Genomic DNA, 16,509 nt, shown 5'->3' on the forward strand with positions numbered 1-16,509 from the left:
GTTTTATATAAAAGTGTATATAAGCACTGAAATTCATCAAATGGTCATAAAAAAGTTTAAGGGATGCAAGGGACAATTAATATTCATCTCGTGTGTATTTTGTAGCAAACATCGGCGGTGTGTGATACCTAGAACGTAAAATACCACGTTCAAAAAAATGCTCGTCATAGTTTTTGTTGTTGTTAATTGAAGGCGATTAATGTTTGTTTTTTCTTTCCAGTACCGACATGGAGCATCTTTACAATGGTTAACTTCACTGTGGAAGCCATTAAAAGCAGTTATGAATCACTGGTTGATAGTGTTGGATGAAGAAAAGAATGGTAAGCGCATATGGAAATTTAACATATACATATTTATTACGTGAATATCGTAGGGTTTTTTAATGCTACTTCAAACAGTTGTTCCAGAAACATTTTTTCTAGTTATATTTTGGGTAATGTGAAGGAAAGTAGGATTTTCTTTTAGTTGATGGTCCTGGTTGCTTATATAGTATTTCTCTTGTAAATTGTGTCCTCAGGTCTGATCTTTTTAGCGTGTATTTTGTGGAACTGTGGAATGAAATGTGCGATTGTTCTGGCTTTTTATGTATAGGTTTGGTGTATGGTCCACAACCGAATACATATGATGTAACTACGTACGGTTATTTGGTTGCTATTGGGGCGTTGTATTTGTGTGGCTTGAGGTAGGTGTTGCTGGCTTGCTTCTTCGTATCGTCACGTGTCATATGCTGTATGAAGTTCCTGTCTGCATGACTGACCTGAAATGTCTAAGTGATATTTCGTGATAGGTTTTCAAGGTTGTTTCGCCTTTTAGAAGTAAATACGCGCCTGTTTGTTAAAAATTGTATTCTTTCGTTGTGCGTTGTTGTAAAATACATGATTTTTCTTCTTTATCAGAGCAATGGAGGAAATGTCAAAAATCATGAACGATTCCGTATGTTTCTTTTATTGTAATATACTTTTGCTGCGTTTCACATGTTTGTATTATTTGCTATGTAAACACTTCTTGCTTTTGTATTTATACAGTCGACAGTATAGTAAAAAATTACTCAGATTGTTTCAAAAATTTTGTTATCGGATGCTTTTAAAAAAATAGAGAAGCCTGTTTATCCTTTAACAACAATCTTTTAAAGTTTTTTCTATTTTTTCTACCAGGAATTCGAAGCGATATGTCACGACAGATTTTTACTTGGTACAGTGAATCTCGACAAACAATGTTTCACAAATGGAAAATGGTACACTCAAGTTGTTGACCCCAATCATCCTTCGAATTTGTTGGGTGATTGTAAGTGAAATATTTTCAATTGAAATTACGTTTATCTTCCTTAATAATCGGTTGAAGCTATTGATTATTTTTGGATAACCTGTAAATTAACAGTAAAAAGGTCCTGGAGAAGATTTAGGCTTTTATTTCAGGAAACAGTTATTGGTTAACATATTACGTTTTTTAACATGAGATTTTTCGAGTCACAAAATTTGCGTGTGTGTTTTTTTTTGTTTTTTTTTGCTATTTTTTTTTAATCACGCGAATTAAAATTATTTAGGAAACAGTCAGCAATTCATACAAGATTTTTTCGTGTTTCACCGACTATTTTTCTGCATTAGAGCCTAATAATTAGTTCGTTTAAGATATCCCAGTAATTTGATCTATTTGAAAGTCCGTTAAAAATGAGGACTTTCATAAAAAAAGATGTAGTGTTAAAAAGTATTAAAAAGTCTTTAATCGATAGCAAATGACCAATTGACTGGCTTGATTTCACTGTGACAAAAATGTCGGTTACATTTCTTCACAAAAAACCAAACATGATCTATGTTAAAAAATAAGTCAATAAAACAATGCTATTGCATGGGGAATCGTAGTGGTAGTGCTGTAGAATGTAATTTTTTCTTTTTCTGAAATATATATGTTTTTTTTTTTTGATCTGCTGTTGTTTTTTTTTCACTGATTTCAGCCACACAGATTGGTGCGATGTATGGGCAGTGGTGGGCGCACATATTGGGCTTAGGGTATTTGTTACCACCCGATCATATCAAATCACACTTAAAGTATACCTACCTGAGAAATTATGTTGCAAGTTTTGATCCAGGTAGGTTAAAATGTTTGTTTGAGTTCTAACGTCTGTTAATTCACCCTGGAATGCATGGAATTCAGAAGTTTGTTTTGTTGAGACGATCAGAACAACTCATTTCTAATTTCGCATATTTTTTCTTATGTAACAATTTTGAAAAGGAAACTTTTTGCTATTTTCGCGGTTTTTTGTAAAAAAATTTTTTACGAAATAGTCTCTAAGAATTTTGCTGCTATAAGACATTGTATAAATACTTGTAGAAAATAGATGAGAAATTTGGTAGAACCTCAAAAGTTTTATCCACAAAAAGATATAACTTTGTAGAGCCGCGAAAATATTATTTCCCGCAAAATGCAAAGACTGTGCGGTAAAGCTCAACCTCAAAAGTTTCTTCCACCAACACTTTATTTTCTTAAAGTATTAACATAATATTTATTTAGCCACTCAAAAACCTCGTGTGTTTTGTGACCAACGTGACAGTAACTGGGTGACCGCAAAATGGGACGATGGAGACACACCAAGTAATCCTCTGCGTTACAGTTCTGAAGTAGGTTACCTTGAGTATGTTTGAAGAAATTGCACATCACGTGTTAATACAATGTTTCCTCAGCACTCACAGTGCACTCACTCACAGTACACTCACTCACACTGCACTCACTCACACTGCACTCACTCACACTGCACTCACTCACACTGCACTCACCCACACTGCGCTTACAGTGTATCAACTGTCGCCTTCCCTTTCAGTATCTTTTTTTCTAAGCAGTCGAAAGAACGTCCTTAATTTTCGAGTATTTTCCAGTCGTCATAAGCGCCGTGACTTTTGTTTACGCATGCGCATTAAGAATAACTATGACTGGCAACGAAATGAGACCGGTCTTAAAGACGACTTAAGTCTTGGTGCTAAATATTTAAAAGAATGATATACATCTTTTTTATGTTTAGTGAAAAAATATGAAAGATTTTACGCGTAGTTAGTATAAAAAGCTGTTCGTTTATAAAATTTAGATATTTGTTATGCCACTGCTATACATACCAGTGACTTATCTTTTTTTGCTTGTTTCTTTTGCATCTAATTTCCTGTGTGTAAAGCATGAAGTTTTTACAATTAATGTGATTAATGTGAACAATAAATGTGATTTACTGATTTATTTTAGTGGGCGTGGTCGGGTGTTATCTATCCTTTTGCTGCACTCTTGTTAACTGAGGGGATGACGTTAGAGGGCCTGGATGGTATGAATCTCGTTACTACATTATTCACGTAATTAAGCAGAGAAATAACTGTATAGTGGATAGTCGCTGCCTGTCCAATCTGCTAAAACTGCTGTAGCATACGATTTTATTTTCAACATAATCGGAGAGTTAAATTGCGAAAGGTTAAACCTATATTTTGTGTACAATACGGAATTACTCTTTAATCTTAAAGCAGTGTTCTTATTTAATAAAAATCTATGGTAAACTTTCCCCAAATGACTAAAAATTGCGAAATCGTCACAAAATTATCTTTTTTAATCGCCATCTTTATTTTATTAGTACTTAAAAAGACACGAGAAATGTACGATGGAACTCGACGCAGTCCATGGAACGAAATCGAATGCGGTGATCATTATTCAAGACCGATGTCTGCCTTCTCTTTGTTCGTCATAGCAAGTGGACAGGTAAAAATTTAATCACGAAGGCATCTATTTTTTTAAGTCGTTTTTCTAAGTACTGTTCATGCTTTCAGAAGTTACATAAAAATGAAACTCGTCTGTTAGACAACTTCTATTTTATTTCACAATTTTTTTTATTTCCAGGATTGGTCGTTCACACAGTCCGGAGATGTTAATCTTCGATTTAATCCTGTGATCAGTACGCAAGATTTCAATGGTTTCTTTGCGCTTGGTAGTTGTTGGGGAACTTTCAGTCAAACACGAAATACAAATAACAGCACATCTGTCAAAGTAAAACCTATTCTTCTTGCTTTTTTTTTTCTTCTTTCCTGTATAAAAAGAATTTCGCGTTGGATAGATTTTGCGGTTGAGATACAGTGAAAATTTTGCGGAATGTTAATTTACTTGTGACTAACAGGATCTGTTGTGTAAAATTTTTACAATATTTTACTCAATTTTCTTTTCTCTTGTTTCCATTTTCATCGTGTATTGAAAACATGTGTGTAACCTTTTGTTTTCAAAGAGATTTCTGTGTAGGACCTGGGCTCAGAAGTTATCCTAGAAAACTACGATTCCTTTATTATCATTTACAACTTTTTTAACAGCTGAAAATCGAGTATGGTGAATTGAAGTTAGCGAAACTTCGTCTAAATCTTCATGCCCGTCGCGTGGATGTGATTATCAGTGATGATGACGTCATGCCGCCGTTCGTCATTGCAAAGGTAATGTTTGTTTGCGAAACAATATTTTTCTCGAACTTGCAAGGATATTTGTTGGAGATAGGAGGTGTTCGGTATAGAAAAAGGGTAGAAATGACAAAAAAAATTGAAAAGCAAATTATTTGCTGGAGATAAAAAGAGTCTGCGATATACAGCAGACTCTCTTTATCTGGTGGTAGTGCTTCTATACTTATGCTTAGAGCAATATTTTAGGTATTACTTGTATGCATTACTTTCTTATAAATGATAAACAACGAAAGGTAATATGTACTATTAACTTTCGTGACATTTTCTCCTCATTTACATTTTCTTTAGGTTGCTGATGGTTTCAGTTTGAATTTTCCAAACACACTTCATTTGTCCGGTGGAAAAGTGTTGTCTGTTCTGTGCAAATAAGGCTCCGCTTAACTGCTATGTCACCGGTCGGCTTTTTAAGTTTTATGTCTGTTTATTTAAAGGGAAACTAAGGTCAAAATTTTTTTTTTCATAAAAACGTTTATTATACTATTTAAAAAAGATACCTTAAATTTTTTTTCAAAAAAAATGTATTTTTATGAGGATTTTAGAGTAAAAAGGTTATTATTTACATCTCCGTTAGAGTACATAAAAAAACTCTACGATGGAGAGCAATGACGTATGATCCGCGAGTGAGTAAGTGAAACCATACTATAAGGTTCGCCTGATTTGATGTATGAAGACATAAAAGATGAATTTTACTTCTTAACTATAATTGTACATTTTGTCTTTACTACTCAAAATGCCAAGTTGCCTGGCATATGGATGTTCGCAAACCACTGGGAGAGTAACTGCTAAAAAAAGTTTTTTCATGATCCCAAAGCCAGTGAATACAACTGAGAAACTTCGCGTAGCACAATGGTTGCATAATATTGGTACTGGATTGAATGTAGAAACATTTCCATTTGGGAAAAATAAAGTTGTATGTGAAGACCACTTCCATCCTGACTGCATAAAAGATGATTTAAAAGGACGTATAACGGGGATACCATCGAAACGGAAAGAGCTACTTTGTGGAGCAGTTCCAACTATTTTTAAACACAAAACTTACGAATTTATTAACATGGATGGCACTACCGTATTAAAACGTGATTCATCTTTAAAAAGAAAAATGCAGGAAGAATGCCTACATGTGAGTTACAAAAATCATGTTTTTTAATTTCAACCTTTTCTGGTACAACTCTTTTAGCGAACATATTTAATTAGATAGCCTGGTTTCTATATTGTAATTAAAATATAAATGTGTTTCGTAATTTTCTTTAAGTAGTGAAAATAAGTGGAAATTTTATAAAAATTTCCATAAAAAATTCTTAATAAAATTTGGAAAAACGCACGAATATTATTACTAGTATTACTTTTTATTATCATATGTTATTTTTGTTATCAATGTTAATGAAAACCAGGTTAAGTTTTCATGCGCACCTGGCTGGACTTCGAAGAAAAATATAAGGGTTGATCTACACTTCATTTTTTTATTCTAGACCGTAAAGAAGTTACTTAGTGAAAACAAAGAAACCACACTTTCACAGACATTACATTTCATAGTAATGCACCCAAGCCGTATATTGTCTGTATGCTGAAAAGCGTAGTTGTCTAAAAGAATATAATATGTTTTGTTGTTGTGGAACCTAGGCCTTACAAAATGTTGTATATATATTTTTAAATGTTCTTTGACTCACATTCAGTAAACGAACTTTTATGTAGATAAAGAACGCATTTTTTTTCGCATATGAAGTAATATTTTATATTTGTTTTGAAAGGTAGAATAATAAGCTTACTTGTTTTGAAAAGATTTTATATCCTTGAAATTATTTTGATATCTGCGATGTCTAATGCTTGCTGTCTCTAATACGGTGCGATTTAAACAAAGAATATTAAAATCTTTATGCAAGGTAATACATGTATTCTCTTCCAGCTTTTCTCCCAGTAAAGTTGTAAACTCCAAACAACACTTGCATTCTTCAACAGTCATTAACTCGTGTATATCACATTTTTTACACTTACACCAATGTAAGTTTTCTAACCTGCTTGAGTCTAAATCCTCATCTTCGTCGTCGTCTGAAATATCATTCGCAGTTTTTGATGAACAAATGTTTTTCAACTGACTTTCAGTATATTCAGGTTCGTTATCATAACACCCTTTGCAAATACTTTCATCTGTTTCAGAACTATATATTCGCTATGTTCACTAGCACAACTACTTTTTTCGCTGCTATCCATGACTAAGTGATTTTGAGTCTCGCGGCTCATACGTCATAATTCTGTATGGTTCACGAGGAACCGTGAATGGAGTACACGGTTAATTTCAGAAAACCTTAGAACTTTAATGGGCTAAAACAGCCTAAATAATGAAAATTAAGAGTTAATTTTTTTTTCAATAGTTTATTTAGATGTTATACAACGTTCTTAATTTTTTTTTAATAACATTTTTTTTTGACCTTAGTTTCCCTTTAAAATTATTTTTTTAACAAAAATGTTGTCTACATTTCATTGTCATGTTTTAAGATTTGAACCCACAATTGGTAAATTTCAGCAACACTGGTTAATATTTTCACAAGTTAGGCAACACAACTCAAGTCTACACCGTCAAACCTTTTGATACCTGCTCCACATGAAGTAGTTGTGGTACTTACCACAAGAATATTAAACTCTAGATAGCTTCGAAAACAACAGCGTGTTTTTTTTTAAAATTGAGTATAACTCATTCTTGTGAGAGGTTATATAACAATAATATAGACAATAAAGATGATTTGCAATATTGGGACAAGTTTTATTTTTAATGTAGAATGCAGTTGTTTTTGTTGAGAGCGTTCCATAATGGCAGATTTTGATGGAAGTACTAAGCCGTGGTTTTAATATAATCTAATTTTCGCAACATTACTAACGTTCAATTAAATCTTTAGAGATGTAATTTTTTTTCTCACAATTGTGTGATTTTATAGCTATCGTATTAATAGGCGTGTATTTTTATGTTGTGCTTAGAATAAGTAATATTATCTCTACATTAATAATATCCGTACTCTGTGTGTTCATGCTGCGGGCACACGAAATAGCGTGGGATTTATAGGACAGGCGACCTACTGGGTTTTTTTTAACGGGTTACTGCTTAATTTTCCTCTATTATTTTTTGTTTTTGTCACATTTTTTTAAATATTATATTTGCATGATAGACGATTTTTTAACATTTTATTTTAACATAACGTAAAATTTTATTATATCTTGTACGGTGGGTTTTTTGGTATATTCTGACAATTTGATGATTAGACCAAAAACAATACCTGGAGTTGATTAATTTTCGCGAATTAAGTCTATTCGCTAAAATTACCTCCGCGAAACAAACAAACAGATTTCGTTTTTGCTTTTATTTTTCTAGTTTTTTTCGGTAAATTATCTTTTAATGTTTTTTTCATGAAAAAAAACTCGACGGAATCATGAAAATTAATATTCGCGAATTAGATTTTTCTGAACCTCCCGAAAATGATTCTTCACGAATATTAATCAAAATATTTCGGCCGCACTAGTGATTCGTGTTATATAGAATATAAAGTTTTTGCACATATAAAGAAATTGTAAATTTTTTTAAGAAAATAAAAAATTGTGGTTAACTTCTCTTCTGATTTCATCAATTTGTGTATGTAAATTGATTGCGTTTTAATGGTAAGTTATGTTTTCTGCGTGTCTATTGTTTCTTCGATGGTTTCTGATGTACATCAAACTCATTCCAGCCCCTGGAGCTCTTTAGTTTTGAGGACGAAAATGGAGCAAACTGTATCTGTAACTTGTAAAATTTTGTTACGTCTTTGATAAGATGTTTATCTCAAGAATGACTTAGCGCAGATCACCTGCTCTCTTGAAACCGTAAGGTGGTTAAGTAGTTAAACACCTTTTAACCTTTTAAAAGTTGTTCCGACATGACTATCGCTGTTTCGACTCAACCTTTCGCGTATTAATGACGGCGACGTCCGTGCTCGTTTATCAGGTTGCGTCGTGCGACAAAACGTCGGATGTCGGACGCATATTTTAAGATGGACGACGTTATTAATCATTCACGATATCTAACTCTTCTTGTCGTTTCTCTTCTCGACAACAAACTCCAGGTGTTAGAGATATGTCGTCTATCCCGACATCACCAAATTTCCCTTTTCCACACACCGCTTGAAATTCTAACTAAAATTAATCGTGAACTTGTTAAACATAAGATACTCTTTCTGCTATACCTTAAAACGAGTTTCAATCACTGGGCCCCAGAAAGGCGTTATGGAAAACATTAATTTTCTTTTGCTGCACTGTCTTAACATTATCGTACGTGTTTTCCGGTGTTCTTGGATTGTTTTCAAAAACGAAAATTTTAAATAAAATAAATTTAAATAAAACGGATTTTTTACATTAAAAAGGGTATTGGTTATCAACCTTTTTCTGCTCTTATCTCTCGTATTCACGTTCTTTACTGCATTATTATGTAATTCTGCAATTTTAAACACTTCTTTTTCCTTTATTACCTGTCACCAAAATTGAAACAAACCCAACAAGCTCTCAATATTAAAAAAAATTGATCAGAAATTTTTTTAGCAACATCTTTTGTAGATAAATTTCTGAAAAATAATTTCTCTTTATTAATTTTGAGCAGGGTTGTAAATACTCGATTAAATTATTTAATAAGTTTAATTGAATTTTATTAGTCCCCAGGGTATCTTGCACCTTTTCTGACATCCGGATAATGTCCTTGGAAGGAGGTTATCGAGCTTCAGCATTTGTGCTTCTGCAACTACCTTGATATTACAAAAACAAAAAATTTACCTCAAAGGGGGACATAGTTGCAACATTTACTTCAGCTGGTATCCAGTATTTGCCTTGATTTCCTCTGATGGTAAGTAACGCGTTCCAAATAGGACTGTTTTTCTCTTTTTTTAATAATATAAGCGAGCCTTGATCTCCTCCATACATGTGATACCAAAACTTGACACAAGACGTGTTGCTTGTGAACAATGGACTTCTCAGCTTTGCAATGTCTCCTAACTTTGCAGGAGGAGAAGACAACGCCACCATGAAGTAACCTAAAACTGAATTGTTCGTATGATTTGAGATATCGGCTTGCAGGACTTCATTATTTTTCTTGTGGACCTTGTGGTATGCAATAAGTTTGTTTCTTTTATTATTTTAAACATAGAGAATTCTTCTCCGCATGGTAACACATCGATTATAAAATACTGTACTTGTGGAGCGTGTAGAGGTTACGGTTACTTACAAGTGTCTTGAGTGTGATCATACATTGGTCCCGTGCTAAACACTGGTGTCAGGGACGTTTGATCAATGTTCTGTGCTTGACGAGGTCTTCTTCTCATAAACATGTAACGAGCACTTTTACTGTAGTCATTCCACTTTTCTTTGAACGTTTTTGACGTGGTGTGTTCGAAATCCCATACTGTGGAAACTAGAAAACAACGTTGACAGAACGTAACAATCTCGTTCCCAGGGCATTTATTTCCTTTTTGATGACCTTGATCGCCTCTCTAGGTAAGAAACTCTGGAGACAAGAATGACAATGTGAAACAGAGGAAGAGAGTCGTGGCAACTGGTGCTACGAGTGTTATTGGCCGTTACTAATTAAAAAGACATGATGGGAAAGCCTATAACTTGCAGTAGAACAAACAGTTGCTGATTATAAGTTGTGACTGCGAACATTTGTAGTCAATTTGAGTTCATCTTAATCAGCCACAGTAACTTGTATTGTTTATGGGGCGTGTCTCACTTCCTGGTAGTGCGCTATTTTCCCCTGATGTTATCATTCAACTCCGTCTACATCTTCTACAATAACACATGTAGAAACTCACAAAACCTAATTGTTAATGTTCAGATTATTTGGTGACTAGGCTAAGTGAGACATGATGGCTTAGTATTTTTGATGCTTGAATGTTTCTCCCATATCACGTGAGACATAGGGAATAGTTTAGCAATTTTATCTTTAAAAGTTTCTCCTCATATCACGTGAGACAGAGAAAGATAGCTAGCAACTTTATTTTTGAAGGTTTTTCCTAACACCGAGTGTATGTTCTTTTTTAGATAGGTTTTGGTTTAAAGTGAAGATATGTATCAGTAATTTTTGTATTATTGTATACAGTCGTGTTGTTACTAAATTTCTTTAAGTTTCCAATCTATATAACTTACTATTTTTCCATTGATCCGTTCTACATAAACGTTTTTCCGTGTTATCGCCAACACAGTGGCGTCCACCATATATAGGCACAGGGTTATTGCATTCTCTACTTCTGGATTGGTTACCAATACCACAAGAAGTTGAGCAAGATGTCCAACTTTCCCAACTGTTCCATTCCCCATCAGCTAGAATTTAGAAAGTTTTGAAAATATTAACAGTTAGCGGGCGATTTGCAGACCATGTATCATAGCAACCTACTACTCAGGAATTATGGTGGTCCATCTGTGGGGATGATTTTGAGTTTTGACAGTCTATGTACGTGTTTTGCGCCTTGGTACGATAATAAACAAAGCGATCGACACAGAATTTTAATGCAAAATTATTATTGTGGTATCGTCTACAAAATTAGAGTGTAGTTATGTATTTATGGTAATCGTTAAGTTGTCGAAATTTCGTAGGTTTAAGGTTAAAAAAAAAGTTTACACTTGTGGAAATAAAAAAAAATCTATTTTTTGTTTTTTTGTTAAACACGTGGTTCCTTGTATCCGACAAATGTAACATTTATCATATTCTCACTTTTACATTCCTGAAGTCCGCCACAATCCATCGCATCTTCGTCAAATTCACTGGAGATATTGAACTTGTTTTTGCATTGTGATATATCATGTAGAGTACAAAACCGTTGCCGTGTCTTTTGACATTTTCCATCTTTTTCTTTGCACGTGCTCCACTCGTTCCAGTTGCTCCAGGTGGAATTTTCAGCTTGACCTAAAGTGAACTGATGTCATTTTGTTTTTCCCCTTTTTTTCTCCAAGTTATAATGAAAAATTTGAGCTGCCTTTGTTCGATGTGGTGATAAATCAGCCGTAAAATCTTTTACTCAGGATTTTTTTAAATTTCTTTTTAAATTTTGATGGATAAAAAACTGCAATGTCGATACACGATATAATAATCAAAATGGTTTACCTTTGCACTGATAAAGTAAATTCAGTGTGATGATATCCTGAATACTAATCCCTGTATTTCCCAGTTTTTGATCTTCGGAATTTTTCGGTAAGACAGCATACAGGCCAGGTTTTTTGACCAACCACTGTGTGTTGTATTGCATGTTGGAGAGATAATCGTAGGGTAGCTGTAGATCGTCTCCAATGAAACCGAAAGGTAGGTTTAACTCATGGCTTTTACCTGTTAAGTTGGGATTGAAAAATATACTAGTAAAAAGGATTTCTATATAGGCTAATATTATTTTCATTGAAAAAAATGCTGAATAAATGTAAGTTATGAATCAATCCGTTAAATGTATACATATGAAGTCAAAACTTCTCACCATTTATTGGTGAGAAGAAAAGAATCTTTAGAGGATCTTTAACATGAAATTTACGAAATAGGTTGGAAGTTACTCTGAGCGTCTAAGTATTCGCGATTTGAGCGAATTCAGAAGTTATCCTACTTTTTTCCTAATAATTTTTATCTTATGTTTTTTAATCCGCCCAAGATAATATTCTAGCATTTTAGAAAACTTTAGAAGTGAGTTATTTGTGAGCAAAAAATTCCTGCTAAAGGCGGCCATGATGGAAGTTTCTCCGCAGTTTACATTGAAATAACGATGTGACTTAAAGCTAATGGTAAAAAACATAAATAATCATTCACCTGCTAAAATATTTTCATAAAACACGTCAACATAATTGTCTCGATCACCCCGATGCTGCGTGTGATAAAATCCTAACGAGTGCAAGAATTCGTGAAAAACGATTTGTCGAGTAAAGCATGCTGGGTGTTCTAAAGACAGTTCTTGTGGACCGCGATGGAATTTTTTTCCAACACCCGACCAACATCTAAGAGAAAAATAAAATGACCGACTTCCAGTATTTTATGTGACGTAGAAAGAAAGAAAAAAATCAAGTCGTTTACGCACACTGTACATTTCTTTGGAGAACTATGAACTTTTTTAAGGCAATAAGGTCGAAGTTTCCTCTCACTACGCTCTTCGCTAATCGATGTTTAAAACTGTTAAAAGAACTACCAAATTAATCTTTCTGAATGCTATTTACAGATTCTCTTTTTTAACGCAGATCGGGAGGCGTAAATGCAAACGATTTTTGATGAAAAGAAAAAACCGCTTCTTTCTTGTGTGTTATCGAATACTTTAAAACATGAACTATTAGAAAGAAAATAGGTTTGTGTTCTTTTAAAGGACATATTTTTGGGAATTAACATATATTTCATAGTTGACATCTCACCCCGCTTTGTTTACAACGGAAAGCCAAGTTTCTGATTCTGCAACAGGTTCTGTTGTTTCAAATATGTTAACACAAGATACTTCGTTTAATCTTTTAATGATGTCTCGAATCATTTTCTTCGCATTTTCGTCTAAAAAACAAATGTAGCTAAAGTTGAGGCATATCCTCCAAAATCAAAGATAATAAATAGTCATATACATCTTGCTAGAATTCCACGCTATATATATAAAAAAGATATCAATGGTGTATCGGTTACTTAGCCTTGTGTATTGTTTAGTTCATGGATCTACTATTCAATAAGCCATTACATAAATTTATAGTTGAGAGAGATGAATAATTATGAATCTGGTTTAAAATCTTTCAAAAAATAATTTGAAAAAACAATAGTTGGAACTTCATAACAACTGATGTATAAAAACAGAGAAAATAATTGATATAGTTTGAATTATACATAGAAGAGAAAAATTTTTCATTTGATCGGCGTATTCTTTCTCAAGATGGTCAATCTAAATTCAGATGTGTAACATTCCAAATTATTATTTATTGGATGGCACAGTTATAAGAAATTCATGAAAAATAAGGTTGTTCAATACTTACTAAAGTCAGTACTGATAAGAACAGGTATTCGCTTTTCCCTCCAAAGATACTTATATTCGTTTTGTACGAAAGATTTCCTCACATTGTCTTCAATTGGGAGAGATATGTCTCCTTCAGTTAATCGATCCAAAATATCAGCTGTAAAAACAGGAAAAGTGGGAAACTTATTTCCTGATGAAAAGGCTGGGACAGTGTATGAACCTTTTTTGTGCCATATTTATTTGCAATTGCAGGTTTTATGTTACAGCGTTTTGCATTCTTCATTCATGCAAAAAAAGGCGAGATAGAGAGCTCCTTCAAAGAATATCTTGCTCATAAAAGGACATTAGGCACTAAATGCATTAATTGCGGTACTGATTCTATATATCTATATTATCCTTTTCTAGTTTAAAAAAAAGATTTTATTCATAAAACTTCAAAAGCAAGTAACGGACCTTTTTTGTTAACATCTCCAACTTTATCCAACGCAGACGAATTCTCCTCTTTATTATCAGACACAAAACCTAGATTTTTAAACAAAAGCTTGATGCAAATTTATAAAAATGCTAATTAATTTTCACTATAATATAAACATATAACTTTCATCTGTCCGGAAGTTCCGGTGTTGCACCTTTCATCATTAAGTTTTAAAAGAACTTTTCAGTTACTTCTGAAGTTGGAAGACTGCAGCTTTACGTCCAATAAAAGTCATTGAGAAAAACTACGTTAACAAGACTTTCTTCAATACAGTATTTGGCCTCTAAAAGATGTAACGACCAGGAACGACTCAGAAGGCAACCTGTTAATTGTGATGTTAACTTGGATTATTTTTGATAAATTATGTTACATTATGTAACAAGATGCAACCACAAACATTTTATATGATTCTGAAAAAAGATTTAATCGTTACCAGTCACAATATACATTTGAAGATAATACCTATGATTTATCTTCTGTGTTACTATAACATGTCTGTTATTATTGTATTTATAATAACAATTCTCATAGTAAGAACTTAGTACAAACCTTGTGTGGGTTGGTCATTTTTTCCTCCATTTTCTGTAGATTGTCCTGGAAATATGTGTAAAAAAATAAAAACTTATAACTCCAACATTGTTACAAACACATATTAAAATACGTATTAATTTACGTAAGTTAGAGCTAGTTACTCGAAGACAATATATGCTACAACAAGTAAGAAGATCCTTCGGAAAAACATAAGTTACGGCTAGCTACTTTGATAAAAAGCTGGACAGCTCTCAGGTACCCATAGAAAATTGTCGAGTCCAATATCCGATGAACTGCCCTTCCCACGTGTGGCGATAAATTTGAGCTAAAAAAATACAATTAAAACATAAGCATTTTTAATTTAATTTTTTTAAATACTATCATGATATTTTATTCATTTATCGTTCATACTTCTAATTTTACTTTTTTATTTACTTTAATCTATTTTATTTTTTTGTTTTATTTTTTATTCTATTTTTTAGTTATTTTTTCCCTTTTCCAGCTAAACTTAGGCTGAATTTCCATTCAACAGCAAAATGGAACGGATTAGAGCAAAAAAAAAAATCCTTAAAGTTGATTGGTTATCTGCTAATTATTCTTTTTTTTAATAATTTTTTTCCGATCCTGTCCGCAAGAAAAGTTGAAATAATCTTTCAGTTTGCAACGGAACGGATCGGAACAGAAAAGTTCTTTTTCCAATCAGATTCCAATTTTCTGGTCCGTTCACCGTAATGTATAATTTTGTGAAAGCGCGCTAATAAAAAATCTTGTGAGCTTTTTGCGTCATAGCGAAAAATGCATAAAATGGAAGTAAGTCTGTATCTGATGTCACTAAAAAAATGACTAAAATTAATTACATAGTACTTGTTGTAGTTGTTGTTGTTGTTGTTTTTGTTGTTTATATTCACAGCCACAGGCACCCAAACATTCCCATTATTCTCTTCACACTTCCATATTTCTTTGGAAACATTAGGACCTTCTTCTTCGAAGTAAAGTACCAGTGATGTTTCTTCTTTACTGTACATATGAAACCAGAACATAAAACATGCCTCATCGACATTAGTCATATATGACAGACTCTTCAGTATCGCCTTGTCGTTCTCTTTTGCTGGTGAAGAAGCAAAAGCACCAATGAAGTAACCTGTACCTAAAATATATAAAAATGTTTAATTGTAGACAAAAACTGGGTTTCTGCTGCATCTGTTAACTTAGAAGTAAAAAATTGTGTACAGGAAATAGATAATAGCATTGACTAAAAGTAAATTATAATAACTCACGTGTCCCTTGGAAGTCCACACTTGGTGTACTTTTTGAGGCGCGTTTCAACGGTTGAGTTCTTATGAACATATATCTTGGATGCTCGCTTTCATCTTTCCATTGATAAACAACGGACTCGAAAGTTTCGTTGTCTATAAAAAAATAAGATGTAATGGAAGAATAAGCGAATGGAGTTAATTTATTAATTTATTTCATTATTTTTGTTGATAATATATAACACAACTCACATGGTTCAGAAAGTTTTCCAACACAATGTTTTGTCTGATTATTTGTCCCAACACAGTTTGCCATGTTCCTATTCAGTCCATTACAAGATCTTTGCCGTGACTGTGTTCCAATGAGGTAATTTCCTTCGCAAGCGCCCCAATTTGTCCATCTGCTCCAAACACCTAAAATCAACCACAATGTTTTCAAAATCATCTTAATTAAATTTCAAGACGGTTTCATTCTCGTCTCCAGAGCTCTTTGAGATTAAAACCTCACTTATCTCAAAGAGCTCTGGGGTCGAGAATGAGACGGGGTTTTATTTCAGGTTGTAGCCAATTAAAAACTAGTTTACATCTACTGAAAACAATAAAAATGGTGGAGCGAATGCACAAACAAGCACTGACCACAAGGACAGTGAAATGCAATATCTATACATGCTCAGTCAGTTTTTTGCAACACGCTCCAACAAAGCGGAAAACGAATGCAGCACTCAAAAAAATAAGCGATTCAGCAGAACGCCAGAAATATTACCTTCGCATTTGTCGCACTTTTTTTTTTCCTTTTTCTCACCAATGCATTTTTCACGTTTGCA

At 33.3% G+C, this 16,509-nt stretch overlaps 1 protein-coding gene across 3 annotated transcripts in view; it reads left to right on the top strand.

Annotated features, from left to right (window-relative positions):
- The window catches only part of LOC130630273 (uncharacterized), a 97,120-nt gene extending 89,061 nt beyond the window's left edge, over nucleotides 1–8,059 (top strand). The window contains exons 24-35 of one of the 3 annotated variants that reach the window (XR_008982060.1): nucleotides 221–320; nucleotides 592–682; nucleotides 897–933; nucleotides 1,155–1,284; nucleotides 1,952–2,086; nucleotides 2,509–2,615; nucleotides 3,226–3,301; nucleotides 3,602–3,726; nucleotides 3,865–4,011; nucleotides 4,326–4,442; nucleotides 4,755–5,586; nucleotides 5,936–8,059. Coding sequence is in view for 1 of the 3 variants with exons in the window: in XM_057443698.1 (XP_057299681.1) it covers nucleotides 221–320; nucleotides 592–682; nucleotides 897–933; nucleotides 1,155–1,284; nucleotides 1,952–2,086; nucleotides 2,509–2,615; nucleotides 3,226–3,301; nucleotides 3,602–3,726; nucleotides 3,865–4,011; nucleotides 4,326–4,442; nucleotides 4,755–4,835 (1,146 nt within the window). In the remaining 2 variants the exon portion in view is untranslated. Of the gene's footprint in view, nucleotides 1–220; nucleotides 321–591; nucleotides 683–896; nucleotides 934–1,154; nucleotides 1,285–1,951; nucleotides 2,087–2,508; nucleotides 2,616–3,225; nucleotides 3,302–3,601; nucleotides 3,727–3,864; nucleotides 4,012–4,325; nucleotides 4,443–4,754 lie in introns of all 3 variants that reach the window. The other 2 variants (XR_008982061.1, XM_057443698.1) reach the window with 2 other exon arrangements.
- Nucleotides 8,060–16,509: the final 8,450 nt, after the last annotated feature.

This window comes from Hydractinia symbiolongicarpus, chromosome 2 (genome assembly GCF_029227915.1).
Source record: "Hydractinia symbiolongicarpus strain clone_291-10 chromosome 2, HSymV2.1, whole genome shotgun sequence".
Classification (NCBI taxonomy): domain Eukaryota; kingdom Metazoa; phylum Cnidaria; class Hydrozoa; order Anthoathecata; family Hydractiniidae; genus Hydractinia; species Hydractinia symbiolongicarpus.